General features: G+C 47.6%; 1 protein-coding gene across 1 annotated transcript in view; it reads right to left on the bottom strand.

Moving 5' to 3' along the window:
* Positions 1 to 23,196, bottom strand: part of TPH1 (tryptophan hydroxylase 1) — a 369,780-nt gene that overhangs the window by 123,825 nt on the left and 222,759 nt on the right. The window contains exon 5 of the mRNA XM_069623792.1: positions 17,313 to 17,380. Coding sequence (XP_069479893.1) covers positions 17,313 to 17,380 — 68 coding nt within the window. The remainder of the gene's footprint in view (positions 1 to 17,312; positions 17,381 to 23,196) is intronic.

Raw genomic sequence — 23,196 nt, 5'->3', positions numbered from 1 at the left:
GCCACTCAACAGAGTCGAATGCCTTTTCGGCGTCTAACAGCACCGCCACTCGCTTCTCTTAGTGTCTGTGGGAGAATGCCGGATTCGATCGCCTCCTCATAGACATTTAGCAGGAGAGGGGCAACAAGAGGGGTGAAGTATTTATAAAACACACCAGTTAGCCCGTCTAGTCCCGGGGCTTTGGAAGATGGCAGATTTTTGATGGCTTCTTGAATCTCTTCCATCGTTATGGGCGCATTCAGTGGCTCACGGAGTTCTCCCTCCACCCAGTAAAGTTCAGTGTCATTAAGGTAGGTGCGGATCGCAACAGAGTCTGTAGGACCCCCGGCGCTGTATAGGTCCTGGAAGAAAGCCCTGAACACCTCGACTATATCTTCTTCTTTGTGCAGCATATTTCCCTGTGGTGTCCGGATACTGTCCACCCTTGTCGGCCTCCTGTCTGGCGCTATGAGGCGAGCAAGAAGGGCTCCAGGCCTCTGGCCTTCGCCGTATTGTCTAATTCTGTGGTTGTGCCCCAGAAATGTTATATCCCGTTCAGCCAGTTTTCTAAAGTTCAGAAGTTCTTCTTTCAGCCTCGCCTGGATTTGGTCTGAATTGTGTGCGACTTGCTGCTTTTCCAATTCCTTCAGGTGCATTTTGCAGGTTTCTAGTTCGCGTCTAATAAGTTTCAGGATTCCGTTTTCCTTGGCTAGACAGAAGCCTCTTATGTAGCATTTGAAAGATTCCCATAGCACTCCGGCAGAGTTGACGGTGCCTTGGTTAATGTCAAGAAAGCAGTTGATTTCCTCACTTAGCTCGGTGGCGAATGTTGGATCGGTGAGGGATCTGGGTTTGAAGCGCCATTGTGGAGGACGTGGCCTGGTGGTCGGCCGGAGGCATTCGAGTGTTACCGTGGTGTGGTCTGAGAAGGTTTTGGGGAGTATTTGACATGCCCCCCATTGCCAGCGACTGTGAGCGGAGACTAACAGATAGTCAATGCGAGAGTTTGTGTTATGAACACTTGAGTGATATGTGTAGTCTCTGGCTTCCCAATTCTGGCTCCTCCAATTCCGGCAACCAGGAATCCGCAAATGACGAATTGACAGCCAAACACGGTCTCCAACCTGATAAACAGGAGCCGCCACTCGTTTCTTATAGGCCTTGGTTTTCATAGAGGCTTGGGCTTCCCGCAAATGAACCAATGTCTGGGCATGGATAGATTGCAGATCCCGAGCACATAGATTGGCGGCGGGAGTGGAGGAGGAAGAAAAATCGGGAAGAGGAAGAGAGCGAGGATGCTGCCCATCGAGTGAATAGAAGGGGGAGAACCCAGTGGACGAATGCCAGGCATTGTTGTATGCGAATTCAGCCAAATGGAGCAGGTTCAACCATGTATCCTGGTACTGAAGGGTCAAGCATCGCAGGTACTGTTCGAGAGCCTGATTTACCCTCTCGGTCTGGCCATCGCTCTCCGGGTGGTAGGCTGAGGAGAAGCGTGCATCAATGCCAAGGATCTTGGTAAGGGCCTGCCAAAAACGGGATGTGAACTGTGTAAAGCGATCGGATACAATGACTTGTGGAAGACCAAAGAGACAGAAGATCGACTTGAAGAATAGTCGGGCCAGTACAGGGGCTGAGGGAATTCCGTGGCAAGGAATGAAACGGGCCATCTTAGTATAGGAATCGACTACCACCCAGATGGAGTCGTACCCTTGTCTGCGAGGCAAATCTGTAATGAGGTCCATTAAGACCGTATGTCATGGTCTGGGAGGAATAGGTAGGGGCTGAAGGAGACCCACGGGACGACCCCTGCGTGTCTTGCACTGTGCACAGATAGAACAAGTGTTTACGTAATGTTGCACGTCCTGTCTCATAGATGGCCACCAACACCATCGCTTTAGTAACTCCAAAGTGCGATGCTGTCCAGGGTGCCCATTAATGGCCGCATCGTGAGACCAAGCAAGTGCCTGGTTACGTACATCGCTAGTGGGGAGGAATAACTTATCCTGTATGAAGGGCAACCCTTCCTGAAGTACCAAATCCCATTCTGTTAGTACTTGTGGATTATGTGAAACCCACTGTCGGATGAGAGTTAGCATGGAGGGAGGAGGAGTGCAAATGCATATGACATGACCTTCGTTCAGAAGAGTATCTGGGTATAGGGGCAAAGAATCCCCTCCGGGCGAGCGAGATAAAGCATCGGCCTTACCATGTGAAAGTCCTGGTCTATGTTTTACCACAAAGTCATAGGCGGCAAAAAACAGGTGCCAGCGCACATGTCTGCTGTTCAAACATTTAAGGGAGGCCAGGTCCTGCAGATTTTTGTGATCTGTGTAAACCACGGTTTGATGTTTGGCCCCAATGAGATGATGTCTCCAGGTCAATAATGCATCCTTAATGGCCAGCAATTCCTTCTCGGTAACTGTGTAGTGGGACTCGGAAGGTGTACATTTCCTTGAGTGGAATGCTACGGGATGCAACTGACCCGTGGAGGGACAGGGTTGGGAGAGCACTGCGCCTAATGCAAAGGAAGAGGCATCGGCCTCCACAACAAACGGGAGTTCGGGGTCGGGATGCTGTAGTACAGGAGCTGTGGTGAATCTAGTTTTGAGTGTCTCAAAAGAACGCTGATGTTCTGAGGTCCAACAAAACGGGACCCGAGGACTGGTCAAGGCAGTCAGTGGTGAAACAATGGATGAAAAACCGGCAATAAAACGCCGATAAAAGTTGGCAAAGCCCAAAAATGACTGAAGCTGTTTGAGACAAGTTGGAGCGGGCCAGTCGATGATGGCACGAACTTTGGACATGTTCATGGATAGACCTCCAGGCGTAATAAGAAAGCCTAGGAACTCTACTTCCCTAGTATGAAATACACATTTCTCGGGTTTGGCGTACAAGGAATGTCTTTTTAGCCGAGTCAGGACTTCTGTGACATGGCCCATGTGTTCCTCCAGTGAGGACGAAAATATCAATATATCATCTAGGTAGGCCACAACAAAAACGTCTAAGACGTCAGAGAACACCTTGTTAACAAAACGCTGAAACGTAGCGGGGGCATTGCAGAGACCGAAAGGCATTACAGTATACTCGAACAGCCCTTGTCGAATACAAAATGCCGTCTTCCACTCGTCTCCGCTACGCATAAGGACCAAGTTGTACGCCCCCCGAAGATCCAACTTAGTGAAGATGGATGCCTTGGTCAATCGGTCTAATAGTGTGGAGATGAGGGGTAAGGGATACCGATTCTTGATGGTAACGGCATTTAATCGTCTGTAATCAACACAGGGACGTAAGTCACCCTCTTTCTTGGGCACAAAAAAGATCGGACTAGCAGCTGGGGAGCTAGAGGGTCGTATGTGACCTAAGCGCAGGGCTTGTTGGATGTATTCCTTGAGTACTAACTCTTCCGATGGAGATAAGGAGTATATTCTGCCCTTTGGTATAGTTGCCCCAGGAACCAAATCAACGGGGCAATCATAGGGTCGATGAGGTGGTACGCCTTCTGCCGTGACTTTGTCAAAGACCTCTTGGAATTCATGATAAACAGTGGGAATCCCAGCTGTAATGGCACCCACAGTATGTGGGACGTTCATGGATGGATCTGTCTCCTCAAGGCTGGCAGAGGCCATAGCCCCAAGGACAGTGGCCGGGGATGAAATAGTAGCGGACTCGATCAAACAAAAGTGTTGGAAAACTTCAGATTCAAATGTGACCTGTCCACTGCCCCAATTAATCAAAGGATTGTGTTGTTTAAGCCATGGAATGCCTAAAATGATACCGAACTGTGGCGTGGAAATGAGGTCGAACGCTAACGTCTCTTGGTGCGTGCCCTGAATCAGCACTAACATGGGAGCGGTCTGATACTCAATGGGACCAGAGACAAGTGAGGTACCATCGACCGCTTGTACCGGCTCTGGATACTTTTTCTTGATCAAGGGTAGATTAAGGTCATAAGCCAGCGAAATATCAATAAAGCAGCCAGTGGCCCCGGAGTCAATCACAATCTGTACCTAGTGTACCAAATCTCCGGCTGGCTTAAGCTGGGCCTCGACCGTAATCGGTCTGATGGGACCGAATACAGGTTCATTGGGGGTCAGAGAAGGACTCGCCCGTACCCCCATGCCTAGGGGCGAGCTTTCTGAAAACCCGAAGTTTTATTTTTAGGGCGGTGAGGACATTCTTTAACATAGTGCCCTAAAGTACCACAGTAGAAACTAGGGTTATCGGTTCTCCGACGTTCCCGTTCGGCCTGAGTGATGGGACTCCGGATCCCACCGATTTGCATGGGTTCCGGAACAGAGACGGATGGGGCTGGGAGTGTCTGATTGGAAAAAGCCGTCTCTGCTTTCCTCTCAGACCTGCGAGCGTCCACCTGTAGAGCCAGATCCACTAACTCAGGGAAGACTGAGGGAAGAGCCGGCACTACAGAAAGAGCGTCTTTCATGTGGCTACAGAGACCGCGGTAGAACACTATGGCTTTCTTTTCCTCAGGCCACGAGGTTTCTGCAGCCAATTGATTGAAACGAGTGATGTAATCAATCAGTGTTTGTTTAACCTGTGTAAGATCCAGCAATTCCAGGTCTCAGGATTGTGCCTTATGCCTGGTATCAAAAACCTTTGCCATTTCCATCACCAGTAGGTCGAAATTGTATAGAGCAGGGTGATCACTCTCTAATAACGGGTTCGCCCAAATGGCCGCTACACCTGACAGGTGAGAAAGAAGGAAAGCTGCTTTGGTAACAGAGTCAGGAAAAAGCTGGGGTCTACACAAGAAGTGAAGTTTGCACTGATTGAGAAAGGTATGATATTTCCTGGGATCCCCCTGATAACGTTCGGGGGCAGCAAGAGGAAAGGAGGTTGGAAGGACCACTGGAGTGGGGACTGTGGATGCTGTGGACGGATGTGGAGATGGATCTGGGGGGGTGGGATCGCCAAACTCGGCGTCTGCAGGCAAGGGAGCACGTGTGCTTTGTAGGGCATCGAGTCTATGGTGGATAGCCGTTGTGGCTGCGGCCATGTCGGTCCTAAGGGCCGCAACCGCTTGCATTAGAGCGGCCACAGGGTCCCCGGAGGAGGTATCCATACTCTGGACGACCAGGAAGGCTTCACAGTCTGTTCTGATCTTGATGGTCGTGCAGATTATTGAACCTCCGTCCCCAAGTACCGCACAGACAGAAAGGATACACTGTCTGTGCAATCTTTGAGGCCACAGGTGTGTTGAGCCGTCAATCAGGTAGCAGGAACGCCGGAAGGACCCCTGACCGCTGCAAGGCAATAGTTAATGATTAACAGGAGCAGTGCAATTGATACGGTTAGCGGATAACAATCAGTATTAACAAGGCTTACCCAGGAGTGTTGAAAGTGGTGTCCTAAATGTGGTAAGAGCCACAGATTGTTGGTAGTGGTGAAAGAAGCGTTCTGCACGGCTAGAAGGTGGGACACACCTGGGTCTGATGTAGATGGACCAGTAAGGCAAGAAGTTCAAAAAACCAAGTTCCAAGATTCTAGATTCAGAGAGGATAATCCAAAGGCAGTCCAAGAGAGTTCCAAAGGTCAAGGTGCCGGGGAAACAAGGTGGAATCCAAGTAACAGAAATCCGAGGGGCAGGCAAGACAAATCCAAAGAACAGTCCGAGGTCACAAAATCTGTGATCAGAAACAGGTAAACCAAGGCGCTACACAATCCTCCAGAGATCAGCTGTGAAGCGCTGTAGCCACGTTGCCAAGATGCTTTTAAACTGATTTAGTAACCACGTGATGTGTCTCACGGACGTGTGAGACGTGACGTGATCACATGGTCACGGAACGCGCTGGATGTTCGTTGCCGTGGGAGTCTCCGTGGGCGTGACCAGCCGTGAGCGCGCCTCCATGGTAACTGCCAGCGAAACAAAGGACGGTAGACGCCAGGACTACAGGCTGGTGTCCTCCTACGCCAGGCAAACTGCTGATTCTTTCTATGTGCAGGGACTGCTCTTGTTGTTAGGTGTGGTGTGGGACTTGTGGTTGTGTGAGTCTCAATGGGGTGAGCAACGGGAGACGTAACACTCACCCTCCACCATGCCCCGAACCATAAGCGCCCTTCCCTCGCTGTCCCTCTCTGTTTGGATCAGGCGAAACCCCAGTGAAGAGTGGAGAAGAATAGCGACTCCTCTGGCATAGGATGAGTATGAAGAAAAGTAGCGATGGCAACCCCAGCTGCGGGCCCACAGGTGCTCATTTTGCGGCAAGAGGTGGGTTTCCTGAATCATAGCCACCTCGACCTTGTGACGTCTGAGTAGTTGCAGGATCTTGCGTGTCTTAGCCGGGATGTTGCCCCCTCTAATGTTCCAGGTTGCTACTTTGAACGTACCAGTGATGATCTATATAACACCGGAATGCGGCTAGACCGGAGTCGGAGTTCGGGCATATGGGAGCAGCGTTAGGCGGGAGGGCTCGAGTGGGGCGGCGGGGGGGCTCAGGGTGAGGCCCGCGGTTAGGCGGTGGCGTTCTGAGCACGTTTCGAATGACAACAAACAAACAAATTTCCTTACACGGACAACCCCCAACTCGTCCGTTTGGAATCCCCCCAACTGGAACATACTGCGTGCTGTGCACAGGGTGCGGGTGGTCTTCCTAGGCACAGTCCCCAGCCTCCCGTTTGCGAAGGTTGTCCTGGTGGCTTGGTTCCTGCTTGCTTTGGTGCAGTAGTGCGGGTGTTTGTCACGGCGGAACTCTCTCTGCTCTTTCTCTGTTTGAGGCACCGGGCGTTTGGTTTGTGGACTTGCATCCCCGCCTGTCAAGGTATAGTGAGGCTTCTTCTGGGGAGTTGAAGAAGTGGGTATTACCCTCTATTTGAATGTGGAGCCTCGCCGGGAAGAGCATCGAGTATGTGATCTGGTTGGCGCGCAGTCTGTGTTTCACCTGGGTGAACGATCTCCTTTGGGCTTGGAAAGACGGCGAAAAGTCTGGGAAAAACTGGATGTCGTCCCCGTCGAAGTGTAGTTTGCCCTTTTCCCTTGCCCTTCTAAGGATGGAGTCCCTGTCCTTGTAGCTTAGAAGCTTGGCAATGATCGGGCGGGCAGGGGCTCTCGGCGCCGGTCTTGTTGAAGGGATTCTGTGGGCTCTTTCCACTACGAATATTTGCGATAGGACTGTGGGACCAAAAAGCTCTGTCCATAATTTTTCGACGTGTTCTTCCATTCTGACTGGTAGTTGTCTTTCTCTGATTCTGATAATCCTGATATTATTTCGTCTGGAGCGGCTTTCCAGGTCCTCGTTTTGGCGAGTACAGTTTTCATTTTCCCCTCGAGCGTGGAGACCCGGGAGGTGAGTGCTGCTGTGCCGTCGTCCAGATCTGACACTCTCTGTTCGACAGAGTCGAGCCTGTCGCTGTGTTTGTCAAGCCGGTATTGTAACAGATCTACCTTGGACGAGAGCGAGTCTATCTTGCTGTCCAGACCGCCTATCCCAGCTTTTAATTCCATCAGGATTTCCCTGATGTCCGTTTGTTGCTGCAATTCTGCCTCCGACTGGTTGTTCGGGGATTCAGGACGGTGTTCCGGCCTGGGTGTTTTAGGCGCTGGGCCTGCATCAAAGTTGAGCCGTTTCTGGGACTTGTCCGGCTTACCCATCTTGAGCTTGATGACGGAGTCGGAGCATCTGGTCATGGCCCGGACGAGGCACCCGGATCTGGTGCGAGGGGCTGAGATCAAGGCGCGCGGGGAGATGCTGCGAGTCAGGAAGGCGGGGACGCCGTGGCCAACTTGCCCTTTTTGCGTGCTTCTGTGGGTCTCCTTGCACATCCCGCTCCGCCACCGGCTGTGGGTGCCCCAACTCCGAGCGATTCCCCCTCCGCCGCTTTCTGCTGGAGGTGGTCGCGGCAGGTCCCTCGAATGGCTCTCGTCCGTTTACGAAGGATTTTGGGCGGGCGGGCGGGACTCCCAGGCCCCACGCAGGTCGCAGCAGTGCATGCCACACTACGCAGCGAGTTTCTCATGGAAGGCAAGTCCGATTCGCTCCGAATTTTCGAAAGGGATGAGATGCCGTGCTAGGATATATTATTCTTGCAGATTTAGTAGTTTCGCCACAGGATTGCCGCGATTAAACAGGATTCATGCGGGAGGCAGCTGGGAGCTCACAAGGGAGCGGCCATCTTGGTCGGCCCTCTAGCGCCCTCTAGCATGTTATGTTATGTTACAGATATTTGTGCAAGCGCACGTTCGCTCGAAGGCATCTTGGCACTGAGGAGGGAAGACATGCTACCAAGAAGTAGTTAGAAAAGCAGAGTTTTTAGTTTGCGACAGAAAGCAAGATGGTCGATAGTATCACGCAAGGAAAGGGGTAGGATATTCCAGGCTTGAGCGGCAGCCACCGAAAAGACGCGGCCTCCCTTGCAAAAAAACTTGAAGCGAGGTACTGCCACCCTCTGAGTGGTTTGGGAGCGTAGAGTGCGAGCAGGTTGATAAGGGGTGAACTTAACTTGCAGATATTCTTCTCCCACACCAATCCAAACAAAATCCGCTGGGCGACAGGGAGCCACTGTAGTTGCCTCAACAAGGAGTCACATGGGCTCCAAAATGCGGGCGAATGATAGATCTTGCAGCAGCATTCTGAAACAGCTGCAGACCTCTAGTGAGGTAGCCTGGTTGCGCCAGATATAGTGAATTACAATAATCCAGTACACTGAGAACATAGGCTCCCACCACCTGGCTCGCTACAGGAATAAACGGAAGAACCTTCCGAAGTAGCCAGAGTTTAAAGTGGCCAGATTTACAAACCGCGCTAACCTGCTTGTCCATAGTCAAAGTAGCAGAAAATTGCACTCCCAAGTACCTAACTGATAGAACAGGTATGGGGAGAGGACCCAGTGATGAAGGCCAGAAATCGAATGTCCAATAGAGCTGAGGAGTAGAGGTCCCTACAACCAGGACCTCAGTTTTGCTACTGTTGAGCTTGAGCCAGTTCAGTGTCATCCATGTTCCAAGTTCCTCCAGGCATTTATTTAGCCTACCAGTTGTATCAGATTTGGGCCAGGATAAAATACGCATTAGGAGGACTGGAAAGCTTACTGTCACTTGCCCATCAACATGCTATTAGATATCCAACAAGCTAATGGTTTAGCAACTTGGATATAAGGGTTAAGCAGTATTTGCAGGACATTGGTGTGACCCAAATCCCGGGCACCTGGGTGGGATTTAACCTGGCAAGGATTCCAGCTAAAGTGAGAGCCCATGACACTGAGCAGGCATTAACACATCTCAACTCATTGAAGAAGTTTTGGGAATATCCGGACAATCTTTGGCAATGGGTAGCCCCAAATCTTATTTAACAAAAAGATGGTATCCGGCCCTGATTAGGTTTATTCTATCAGTCAGGCTCCAGACAATATTAGTATTTGAAAACACAGGGGCTTTGGCAGGAATCCCACATGATAATAGGTTAGGCAGACTATGCGGGGAAGATATTGAATCAGTACGATACGCCTTAACGCAAAGCAATGTTTTAGAAAGTCACTATGGTCGCGCCTACGATAAATTCAAAAATCTGTCCTCCAATCAGTTTTGGAGTGCTTTGTTTGGGGCGGAATCGCTTGTGTTATCAGCAACTGCTATGCACATCTGGGAAATAGCTAGTAGAAAATGTATTGCAAGGGGTGAGAATTTGAAAAATGTATAGTGGTTTTATGTATATAACATTGGTATGAATCTCTGTTTTAGGTGGGCAGCCTAATTTTATCATTCTAATGTCTCAATTTTATTTTACTGTGTATTTTTAATGTGTATTTTACTGTGTATTTTTGTATTTACTTTATGTGATAGTGCGAAAAGTTTGCAATGCAATCAAATGCACTTGAAATCAAATTAAAAAAAATAAAAAAAAAATGGAAAGCTTTTATTAACAATTCTCGTAAGCGACCAGATTTGAATCACCATGGCCTGGAAGGAATATAATGGATTTTAGGATCCTGTCCATGAGGTGCATTAGCCCTGATAGGGGATAGATTGAGTTGTGCAGCCACGCTGCCCCAAACGGATATCAAAGGAAAATAACTCATGCACGTGTTACATTGATTTGAAAATGATATAATTAGAGTATACGTTGATATGTCATATTCAGTACCTTCCCAAACAAATGAACCCTACATATGGTGTCTCCACCATCATTTCCCTGCATTGGCAAAGATCTGCTCGTGCAATTCTGAAACCGTACATTACAAACAAATTACAATTCCTAATATAATTTGTGAAGCCCAGAGCTTATGTTGATCTATGCAATAATTGTTTGAATTTTGATTGATTTGTGAAGTCTAGAAGAAGACAGTCTTTTTGGCGAAACAATACACACGTGCGCCAACTGGTGATTGTTGGCTTATTGGATGTTACTTTTACTGCATGGTGTATAATAAATAAGTATATTCATACTGATTGACCTATGAGCTTGATTATCCTAGCCACTGAGCGCACTGCAGCAGGGGAAACCTCTTTTTTTCTTCCTAGTTTCTGGACGGTTTAGTGTTACATTCCTTCCCCTAGCACTTGCTTACAGTAGGTGTTAGTGAATTCCATGACTTTGTGGTAATCAATTTAATGTTGGCACAGCGACCCATATCACTGTTACAATTGATCCACTTATTATGGTCTTACGCTGGAGATCAGCCCTCAAGGGTCCATCTTGGCCACATCGATCAATCACGCGCCAAGTCACATTTTTTAAACATACTAGCTGTACTCAGCGTGTCGTATACCAATCTAGCTCGTTCTCTCTCTCTGCACTCTCTTTCTCTCTCTTTCTGTCTCACTCTATGTCTCTATCTCTTCCGATGTGGACAGGTGTTGCATTGCCAGTTGTGCATTTCATAGTGCCACCCCAAAGCTTTCTGACAGCTATGCAGCCGAGAAATAACATAGATTCATTGAGGTGGTGGAGGCTGTATTTGTTTTTGCAAAACCAGCTATTTAAAAACAGGAAATTATTTAATTGTACCAACATTGTAAACTGGCTCGTTTTTAAATTTCACAATTTGCATTTCTAATGACGACTTATTAAATATTTTAGTCACATTAAGAACATTACACTTATCTTACTGAGCAAAGTATTTGACCAACCTCTAAAAATAACCATATACATTAATTTGTGATGGAAGGTTGTCCTTTCAGGGTAGCCAGTATGAAATTCTTGTATTATGATCTTTCAAAATACCCCTAAGCCAAAGGGCCACGGACAAACATCACAAGTAAGAACTTGCTTTGCATAACATCCAATAGCATTTTGGTAACATGACAATGAATAGACATCTTTAGAGTTGACAAATATGTCTGAATACAATGACTGTATGCCTGAATCTCTAAGTACATATTGCCCATTATGTTTGGGGCTTAAGTAATTTTTCACAGTACTCGCCCTAACATTAAACATTACAAAGCTAGTAACTTTGAACGATATTTAGTGAATTAGACAGCTTAATGCTTTGGATGTGAAGATAAAAAGGCTGTGACATCAGGCACTCCGGAAGGATTCAAGGGTAATGCTTCCTTTTCCGGCATGGAATTTTAGCTGGATCTCAGAGTAAGGACTGCTGTACACATACTCAGCCTCCAATGCACAGAGATCGCTAGAGAATTATGCATATAGGATTTCTTGATGGGACGACCTTTATTCTACTAGTCCCGGCATATGCAACTTTTGGCTCTCCAGAGGTTTTGGCCTACAACGCCCACTAGCCACTATAGCAAGTGGTGGGGGATAACAGGAGCTGAAGGCCAACACGTGTGTAATGCTGCTGGCTACCTACCTCATATCAGCCATTTTTATCATACAAAGATTTGCACAGTTGCACGCATCTCCAGAAGTCACTATGGTGAAACCTGTTTGCCTGCTTACAGTTTTAAATAGTTCTGAATAAGGTACCCCTCGCACAGTGCCTTATCGAGTGTAACCCTGCATCATCTCAATTATTCCAAAAGAAGTGTTACCCTTCAATTTGAATCTGGTCACTGTAAGGAAATCTGATATTGGTCATAAGAAGTACGGGGAGGGATAAAGTCTTCAATGAGCTACGCCATAACACGTACCATAACTCGGCTGTAGGGTGTCTGAATTACGAAGGCGAACTAGACCGAACCAAATGTGTATGTCTGCTTTTCCTCTTTATTGGTACTATGGGTTGAGGGCAGGATAGATTCTTCTGAAACGGGAGCCAGCACTGCAAGACTCCAAACAAAGGTAATATGGTGAGTATCAAAATATAAAGATTGCCTATAGAAATATGGACTTTACTTAAAAATAGGCACGGTAATCACATGAGTAAAGCAGGCTAAATGGACTGTGCACGCTGGGTATTGTGACGCGTGAGGGAATGAGTAAAACGGTTCAAACACAAATAATTACTTCAAATGTCCTTCGAAAGAAAGGGTAAAGGGTCCTAACCAGTCTCTAAGGCTCATGATTAAGGCCAAGTGGACAGGGTGGTTTCTGGACCCCATAGTTACTACTTTGGTCTCTTTTGAAGGCTCAACAGCGTTCAGGTGCGTTCTTGGTCCCTTCGAGCGTTTCAGCCGTGATCCGATAACGCCAGCTGGCTTAAAGGGATTCGAGCACCACAGTGTGGATCAACGAGCAGGAGGCTTGATGGCTCGATGGTAGACAGATTCAGCGGGCAGTGATTGAAATGTGTGCTGCTCTATGGCTCAATGTGCATCTCGAATAAATCAGAAGCAGGGGTTCAGTTTAAGTGTTTTGTGGCAGCAAGACCGTACAGAGGTTATGCAGGGGCAAAGGATGATTTGCTACCGGTCTTTGTGACTGGCAGTCCAGTCCGGGCATCTCGACAAAGTGATGGGATGGTTCTGTACACAGGAAACAGTCAGGTGTGTGCGTGTCAGCATCTCGAAGGCCATTCAGGGACAGCTCACCTATCTCAAAGGTGTCTCAAATTAAAATGGTGAAATGCTAAGAAACACTAATTATCAGAGCTACTGCTCTTGGGGTTTTGAAGTATGGGGGTTCCAGTGCACATCCCCTTCAAGAATGGGGGGCCTTGTCCGTTCTTCCCAAGTCTGGAAGATTTGTCACTGTCACCTGCAGGATTCTTTCTCCTAAAGTAAAGATGAGTGTCTTGGGAACTAGTTCTCCAACTACACTTATACCTACGGATCTTCCAGCAGATAGTGTCTCTCTGTCCCTTAGAACATCTCCAACATTCACCACAGAGATAGGTAACCGCTGCATATATAACAGAATCATAACAAGGGTTAATGTGTTTTAAGGCCTCTTCCAGGGCCAATAATTACCACTTTTTAATAAAGTGTATTCCATCTTTTGTTATGATACATAGAGGCCTGAGGCTTCAGGAAGTCCTGTGAGGTAGGAGAAAGGGATGCAAAGAGCATCTAAGATGTCAGGATGCTTCCTTCGTGTGCAACATGTTCCTCTGGCTGCCTTAGCCATCCTCATGTCTGTCACCTGCAGACCACATACTCTCTGCAGTGATTATTTTCCTCCCGACCACCCAGACCCTGCTATAAAGCTTTCTTTAAGATGTACATCACTCAGCCATTCACATCAACCCAGCTCCTCCACATGGGGGCAAGGCGTTACCTTCTGACTTGGAGCTACAAAGGATTTCCTAGGTATAGCTGATTCAAAAGAGGGAACATAATTCAGCATATGTCTCTTTCGTCTGATCAGCCAATGACTGGAAGGCAAAACATCCAGATAATCTTTAAATTGGCAAACGCAAGATTGACCATAACATCAATTTTCAACACGTCACAATACCGATTTTATTAGAGTGTTGTTATTATTATTGTTGTTAGGGTATTTATAAAGCACAGACTAAGCTTTGGGAAGAAACAGAGTGCTTTAAAATCATAGGGGAAGAGCACAGTGAGGGAAGAAGTGAAAAAGGGAATGGGGAGCTAACAACAGGTGTTGGAGTAATTGGCAACAAGGGATCTACAAGCAACCAGGGGAGGGAACGGTGGGGAGCAGATCACTGAGTCTCAGGTCGAGTGGGGAGTGGAGAGTGTGTGAACCTAAGTGTTAGGGCTGAGCCATTCCTCGAAGAGGAAGGTCTTCAGCTCTTTTCGGAATTGTAGAAGTGATGAGGCAAGTCTGATGTTGATGGGGAGGAGGACAGAGAAGGTCTGGCTTCTGGTTCTTTCCTTCCTGCATGGCAGAGGCCAAGTCTGCACATATCCTTATTTCTGGGGGAATGAAAGCCTCCAGAGATGTAGAGTTTCTTAGTGAGGTAGCTTCAGGACTTCGTGGTGACAGCCTTATAGATGATGCAACATGATTTGAAGATGATACAGGTGTGCAGTGAGAGGCAGTGCAAATTGATGAGGGTCGGGGTGATGTGGTCGAACTTGCAGTGTCCTTTGATGAGTCATACTGCAGCATGCAGGACACATCACAGGGGCGCCTGTGTAGTTGCCTGAAGGCCTTCTAAAAGGGCATTGCCACCATCCAGGTGGGAGAGGAGCAAGGCTTGGACAGCGGATCTGGAGTTGTTTTCTGGAATAAATGGGTTGATTTTCTGTAGGAGAGAAAATTGGTAACAAGCAGTTTGTGGCTTCCTTGCGATGTGCTATTTGAAGGTGAGGTGTCTGTCGATGTTGGACTCAAGCTACTTGATGCAGGTGGCCAGCTGGGGTGTGAAACCCTCGAGATTCAGAGCAGAAAGCCAGGTCTGGATGTCAAGGTGTGCTGTGTTGATGGTCAGCAGTAGGGATCTAGTCTGGAGGGTTTGTGCTTCAGGTACGCACAGGACATCCTCGACTAGATCAATGCGGCACAAGCCTTGAGCCTGTGGATGTTTTAGATGGAGGATATATTGATGTAGATCTGCGTGTCATCTACATATTGGTGGATGTGGATGTTGTGGTAGTGCTTTATCTTCAAAATAATGGAGCCTCAAATGTATAGCTTCATTCTTCTGCATTCATTTCACCATAGATTCATTTGATCACATTTACCACGTTTTACCTTTTCTTCTTCTGTGTTCCAATTCTTCTCAAATTCATGTCATCGTTATGGGGGAGATTGCCTGTAAGCCCCTTCTTTTCTATCCCAAATCTTTCCCCACCCCCCACTAATCCTAACCCTAACCTTACAGCCTGTCATAACCATATGCTTTGCATTAAGCCTATCCCCAACCCTATCCTTCCCCCTTCCCCAAACTCCCTACCCACTTCCTTACCAGTGTCCTTAAAACCTAACCATAACATAAAAATGCACCCTAACAATGATCCTAACTCTAACTCTGATCCCAGCTCTGACCTATCTCTAACCCTTGACCTAAGCTTGACAATGTGACGATGCAGATGAACTTAAAGCAAGAAGACGCATATGTCTGAAGAAGTGAACATGAAAGAAGTCAACGTAGAAGACTTTTTGGAGGTGAAGTTAAGGAGTATTAAAGTATGAGAGCCACATAAAAAAGCCATTGTGGGTTAGCATGACATAGTATTAAGGCAAATGTAGTGTTAGCAGACTGTTTACAATCACACCATACTTTCCCACACTGTTAAAAGTATTGTTGGTAGAGCGAGGAGTGCCGCCAGACATCTACATGATATTTCGGGGTCCCCTAGTGCCAAGGTAGCCGCCAGCTATGTGGTAAGTGTGAATGTTTAGCATAGCACGCTTTCCTCCCAAATAGCCATCTCCAAATTGCACAGCAAAAATCAAGACAGCCTAGCTACAGCCCCGTCAATAATACTTGCAGTAACTTTGTTTGACAAGTTTGGGCTCCAACCTGCTGGAGTATCAAAGCACACACGGCTCTCTGTTGGTGGGCTCAAGGAGAAGCATGTGTTACTCACTCTGTAAACGCAACTGGCTTTTCAGGCTAATGTGGCAAGATCCACTTTCCTTTTAAACTGTGTCCAATGGAGCATGTGATCATTCTGAAATCTGATCCTTCCCCGTTTCTAGTGCCTGGTATGGCTACCACTTTGTATTGAGCCATTAGAGCTCCTCTTGATGAAATGTATAGAATCCCGTCATTTTCAATGTTATTTAAATGTAGCAGTTATTTTTATTTGAATGCTTTCATTTTGCTTGGATATTTTTTGTCCTGCTAACTTGTGCGATGGCGTGAGGAAATGGGATTTCATTGTATGAATGGGCAGAATCAACTTTTCTAAAGGCAGGATAATACACAGAAATAATGTCACTTTCCACACTTTCAATGTGACAGGTGCTAACACTCTGCAATGTATTATTCAATATCAATGTTGTGGGAGACCTACAGAGGGTGAATTTTAGGTGAGTTCGATTTTACAGGATTGAACCAGCTCTTAATTTGAAAGGTCAGTGAGTAAAGTGTCCTCTTTATGGACTCAGGGCCCAGCCCATGGCTACTGTAGCATCATGTATTTTGCAAGACAACCATTGCAACATCACTGCCTCCATTGATTCTTTATGGTTCCTTAACATCGATAATGTTTCCGTTTTCAAATGGCACTGTGAAGTTATGAAACCAAGCATGTCCTTGGCAAACCAGAATATACAGAAAAATACGCATACAGAGGTTATCAAAAAAATGCCTAGCATCCAAACAGTGTCGCTTAGTTGTGATAAATCTGAGGGCTCAACACTTAATGCCAGGGACGTCATTTCAACAAAATGCCAGGGGTAGCGGAAGTGACATCACATGACCCTTGACCTCTGACGACATCACAGGAAGTGATGCCATTTGACCCCACCCCGAAGTGACATTATGGGAAGCGATAGAACATGATCTTTCACCCCTTTAATGAGTCTAGCAATTATTGTAGAGAATTCCAGAAAGACACTTTTTTCCTTATTCCTATTCTTTCTTATTTAGGGTCACTGCTCAAAGTGTTACACTTGTGGAACCCCCTGTTTTTTTTTTTAAAGAGGCCTCAACATAAAATCCATCCACTACAGAAACAAAGAGCCACACAGCACTGGCCACAGCCCAGGAGCTTCAATGTATTTTTTTTAAAAAAGATTTTCTTTTTTTTTAGGTGTAGCAAGGGGAAACCTCAGGGGTCGCAGTTGGTGACCCCCACATGACGGCCCTGAGTGATGCAATTCCTTCTTTGTTACTTTGCCTTGCTAGTGCTTCCTTCCAGTCAGCATATGGGTTTGCCTGTAGAACCAGTCTTTTCTCAATGTCTTGTTTCTAATTCAATGTTCGAGCAAAACGACCACGTGACGGCCCGAGCTCTGCAGTGCAAGAAATCAACACGCAGGTTGCCTCATCGACAGCACAAAGGGCCTGTTTCCCATTCGCAGGACAGCAGGCACCAACAACATCACTACAGTGGCTTTCGGTTCTACCTGGAACAAAACAAACCAATATGTCTTAGAAATATTCACACTTACTACTTGTAGTTCATCGCCAGGTCTGCAAAGTACTTTCTTCTCGTTCGGTAGACATTGTCCTTGAACCCCTGCAAGCAAGGAAAGTAGTACTTACTCATTTTGGAATACTCAGGCATATACTGGTGTTCATTTCTCTATTTTCTGTATAATGTTTGAGTACAAATACTGCCTAGGAGGGATTGGTTGCAATACTAGAATGTTCTGCCTCAGCAGAGCTACTACTTGAGACAACATGGAAAATGGAGAAAAACACTAAAAGCTCATCTGTCCCAGACTGCCCTTGCCAAAAGCTGTCTTTAACCTCCATGCTCCACCTCCTCGGAAACTCCCTCTGAGACATCCTCGATGGCAGGAAGCCACCTAGAAGATAATCTAACATAACCAAACCTGCATTCTTCTCCACTATTTGGGAAGAGATCTACTCCAACCCCTTGCTTACATTTGGGGTTAGTTATCAGCCTTTGGGCCTCATTACAACTTGGGTGGTGCTGTAAAATGCAGCGGTAATACTGTATACTGCCACATTACCGCACCACCCAACTATGTAGCTTTAATTTGGAGGATTCACCTCCAGCTATGAGCAGGGGGTAAATCCACCACTGTTCCACCAAATTCCAGTGGAATTACTGCTGGTGAAATGACTGCTGCAGTAATTCCACTGAAATCCCCAATGGAGTCCAATGGACTCCAATTAAATGCAGACTAACACATCCACCACCACTTGAAATCTGGCGGTAATACCACCGGACCAATTGACAGTAACAGTATTACAGTTCAGTGGTATCTCAGTGGATTTACCACTGAGATACCACTAAAATCATAATGAGCCCCTTTGTGTCTTCTTGCTGGTGAGCAGAGGGCTAATCTTCTTTCCTTCCTGGTTTGACTAGTGGCATTACTATATTTCATTGGCCAGTTGTTGTACTGTGGTCACACATTTTTCACTACAGGGGGCAGTGCTGTGCTGAGAAGATGATGTCATTTGGGAGGGCCCTCCTTGGAGTGACAGTTTAGTGACCCATTCAAAGATGTTCATTTCATAGCTTTTGACAGTTGGATCTATGATAGGCATTTTTAGAGGGAGCTGGTAACTGGAGGAAGGTGTTATCCAAAGGCCTAGGAAGGGGATCATAAATGATGTGCCTTGACTAGGAGGTTTCCCTTTTTAAATTCGTATGCCCCTCGCTCCCCCTCCCAGGGGAGGAGGGAACCCCCAACATGGAAACACAGATGTCCACAAGCTGCACTTGTATGTCTCTCTGTTTGCAGAGGGGGGCATATTTTGGGGCATGGCTCTGGTGCGGCCCCTGGAGAATTAAGGCATCAGCAGAGGGTGTGCTTGACTGACATAGGACAGTCTGGGAAAGGAAAGGAATGCATGTGGATAAGGAAATTAATGTCTCAGAAGCCAACACTTCAAATTGATAGCGGTCTGGAGGACCTCTTTCATTGAATGACCCTCCAGCGCATAACCCGCTTTTTATTTTACTGCTGCCTTGCAGTGTAGGTTTCTGCAGACCCAAACAGCAGTGCTTTGCTGGCTGTGCCTAGCAATCATGGTGGTGGGAAAGTGGCTGTATACGTATTCCCTGACAAGTTGTGCTTTGTTTCTGCTTGTGCTGTCAGAGTGCCCCACCGGCGGTTCTGGAGAAACCATGGAGTGGTCAGGTAGGAGCTAAACTAGCCCAGTGGGAATGGTCTCGTAGACACTCATCCTAGGGTTCCTCCCACAATGGAGCACATGTGCCATGCATGCGTGTCTACATGATGCCACATAGGTTCTGGCGAGACATTGGGCCTCATCACAAGTTTGGTGGTAGCCTTGCTGGTAAAACCGGCATGGTGCCAGTGCATCCGACATGCACCGACATGCTCTGCTTGCGGGTGCCAGTACGTCCGCCAGGTCACTCCTGGTGTGCGGGAAGGCACCCGCGAGCTGAACTCGTAGTTTGCTGGTCCGGTAACAACGGTACCGCCAAGCTTACCGGGACTGTTGTTACCGGACCGGCAAACTTATAATGAGGCCAATTGTGTTAGTCATGTTTATGTGCTATCAAGGTGTCAAGTTTAGAATATGGCTTGACATGGAGGTTGTAATTGTAATTGGTTATAACGTGCGTAATACCCAGAGGTTTCTAAGCGCGGACCCGGGAATCGAACCTGTGTTGCTCTGCGTCTTCTTGTTTCCAAGACGAGCGCTTTGCCACTGAGCTGAAGTTCATGCTGCGCCCACATCAGAGAGTCACTCTGAGGTTTTAAAATAGCCCTTCACACATTAACAGACCGGTTAGATGAAGGCAACAGCCGGGATGGCCCTATTTGGGCCGTCCTGTCCTTGCCCCCTTTCTGCTTACTTCTTAAGTGCTAAGGACGAGCATGCTCGTCCATTTTGCATAGAACTGCATAGAGCTCAGGTGCTCATCCTGAAAAGGCAACTAATGGACGAATGTATATATTGTACAGTACACATTAATAGGTGTTTCTATTCAGAGCTATACTTTCAATAAATAAAATGAAATAGCTTGTCTCGCATAAGGTGGTGGTGTCCTTTAAGAGACTGTTGCCTGTATAAGGGTAATTTATCCCTGGAAACCCAATAGCCCCTTCATTGTATATGTGTTAGATGGAGGTACATTTTTAGATGTATTACACCATTCAAATCATAATTTCACCACCCTGCGCCGCCAATGCCTTACTGTGTATCTTTTGTTTCAAACCAGTATTGCTCTCGTCTGTCGTCGTTCGCCCCTATGCTGTTTCACAAACAGGTGAGCACCCTGAACCACACCGCCCCCCTAGAATGCATCAAGGGTTGTAATCCCTACATGCACTCAGGAACGGGGACTAGACTAGTATCGCGTGAGTTCTGTTCAGGAGAGGAGCTTTTGGTTGTTTGCGACATTCCTACAGATATTGGGCCTGTGCGAGCACATACGGCATCATCTGTCAGTATAAGCGGGCAGAAGGCACCCCACGCCTATGGAGACATGGCAAGTCCGGATCTAGCCTGGAAATCAAATCGAAGATACTGGCTCAATGGTGGATCCAGAATGCATCCTCCCCAGCTTAGACCCACACTAAATCCAGACAAGTGGGATCTGTTTTACAGGAAGACCTCGGCCTAACATTGAAGGTCTGCATGCAGGCAGAGCATGTGTTTTACAGGACGATCTCGGCCTAGCACTGAACGCCTGCATGCAGGTAGAGCATGTGTTTTACAGGAAGACCTCGGCCTAGCACTGAAGGCCTGCATGCAGGTAGAGCATGTGTTTTACGGGAAGACCTCAGCCTAGCACTGAAGGCCTGCATGCAGGTAGAGCATGTGTTTTACGGGAAGATCTCGGCCTAGCACTGAACGCCTGCATGCAGGTAGAGCATGTGTTTTACAGGAAGATCGCAGCCTAGCACTGAAGGCGTGTATGCAGGTAGAGCATGTGTTTTACAGGAAGATCTCGCCTAGCACTGAACGCCTGCATGCAGGTAGAGCATGTGTTTTACAGGAAGATCGCAGCCTAGCACGCAGCGCCTGCATGCCGGTAGAGCATGTGTTTTACAGGAAGATCTCGGCCTAGCACTGAACGCCTGCATGCAGGTAGAGCATGTGTTTTACAGGAAGATCTCGGCCCAGCACTGAAGGCCTGCATGCAGGTAGAGCATGTGTTTTACAGGACGATCTCGGCCTAGCACTGAACGCCTGCATGCAGGCAGAGCATGTGTTTTATAGGAAGATCTTGGCCTAGCACTGAAGGCCTGCATGCAGGTAGAGCATGTGTTTTACGGGAAGATCACGGCCTAGCACTCAACGCCTGCATGCAGGTAGAGCATGTGTTTTACAGGAAGATCGCAGCCTAGCACTGAACACCTGCATGTAGGTAGAGCATGTGTTTTACAGGAAGATCTCGGCCTAGCACTGAAGGCCTGCATGAAGGTAGAGTATGCGTTTTACAGGAAGACCGATCTCGGCCTAGCACTCAACGCCTGCATGCAGGTAGACCATGTGTTTTACAGGAAGATCTCGGCCTAGCACTGAATGCCTGCATGCAGGTAGAGCATGTGTTTTACAGGAAGATCTCCGCCTAGCACTGAACGCCTGCATGCAGGTAGAGCATCTGTTTTACACGAAGATCACGGCCTAGCACTCAACGCCTGCATGCAGGTAGAGCATGTGTTTTACAGAAAGATCGCAGCCTAGCACTGAACACCTGCATGTAGGTAGAGCATGTGTTTTACAGGAAGATCGCAGCCTAGCACTGAACGCCTGGATGCAGGTAGAGCATGTGTTTTACAGGAAGATCGCAGCCTAGCACGCAACGTCTGCATGCAGGTAGAGCATGTGTTTTACAGGAAGATCTCGGCCTAGCACTGAACGCCTGCATGCAGGTAGAGCATGTGTTTTACAGGAAGATCTCGGCCCAGCACTGAAGGCCTGCATGCAGGTAGAGCATGTGTTTTACAGGACGATCTCGGCCTAGCACTGAACGCCTGCATGCATGTAGAGCATGTGTTTTACAGGAGGATCTCAGCCCAGCACTGAAGGCATGCATGCAGGTAGAGCATGTGTTTTACAGGACGATCTCGGCCTAGCACTGAACGCCTGCATGCAGGTAGAGCATGTGTTTTATAGGAAGATCTCGGCCTAACTCAACGCCTGCATGCAGGCAGAGCATGTGTTTTATAGGAAGATTTCGGCCTAGCACTCAACGCCTGCATGCAGTTAGAGCATGTGTTTTACAGGAATATCTCCGCCTAGCAATGAAGGCATGCATGCAGCGAGAGCATGTGTTTTACAGGAAGATCTCGGCCTAGCACTCAACGCCTGCATGCAGGTAGGGCATGTGTTTTACAGGAAGATCTCGGCCTAGCACTCAACGCCTGCATGCAGGTAGAGCATGTGTTTTACAGGAAGATCTCGGCCTAGCACTGAAGGCCTGCATGCAGGTAGAGTATGCGTTTTACAGGAAGACCGATCTCGGCCTAGCACTCAACGCCTGCATGCAGGTAGAGCATGTGTTTTACAGAAAGATCGCAGCCTAGCACTGAACACCTGCATGTAGGTAGAGCATGTGTTTTACAGGAAGATCGCAGCCTAGCACTGAACGCCTGGATGCAGGTAGAGCATGTGTTTTACAGGAAGATCGCAGCCTAGCACGCAACGTCTGCATGCAGGTAGAGCATGTGTTTTACGGGAAGATCAAGCCCTAGCACTGAATGCCTGCATGCAGGAAGAGCATGTGTTTTACAGGAAGATCACAGCCTAGCACGCAACGTCTGCATGCAAGGAGAGCATGTGTTTTACAGGAAGATCACGGCCTAGCACTGAAGGCGTGTATGCAGGTAGAGCATGTGTTTTACAGGAAGATCTCGGCCTAGCACTCAACGCCTGCATGCAGGTAGAGCATGTGTTTTACAGAAAGATCGCAGCCTAGCACTGAACACCTGCATGTAGGTAGAGCATGTGTTTTACAGGAAGATCGCAGCCTAGCACTGAACGCCTGGATGCAGGTAGAGCATGTGTTTTACAGGAAGATCGCAGCCTAGCACGCAACGTCTGCATGCAGGTAGAGCATGTGTTTTACGGGAAGATCAAGCCCTAGCACTGAACGTCTGCATGCAAGGAGAGCATGTGTTTTACAGGAAGATCACGGCCTAGCACTGAAGGCGTGTATGCAGGTAGAGCATCTGTTTTACACGAAGATCACGGCCTAGCACTCAACGCCTGCATGCAGGTAGAGCATGTGTTTTACAGAAAGATCGCAGCCTAGCACTGAACACCTGCATGTAGGTAGAGCATGTGTTTTACAGGAAGATCGCAGCCTAGCACTGAACGCCTGGATGCAGGTAGAGCATGTGTTTTACAGGAAGATCGCAGCCTAGCACGCAACGT

The sequence above is a fragment of the Ambystoma mexicanum genome, chromosome 11 (genome assembly GCF_040938575.1).
Source record: "Ambystoma mexicanum isolate Mex_15411 chromosome 11, UKY_AmexF1_1, whole genome shotgun sequence".
NCBI classification, from domain to species: Eukaryota; Metazoa; Chordata; class Amphibia; order Caudata; family Ambystomatidae; genus Ambystoma; species Ambystoma mexicanum.
This window is presented reverse-complemented; position numbering and strand designations above follow the sequence as displayed.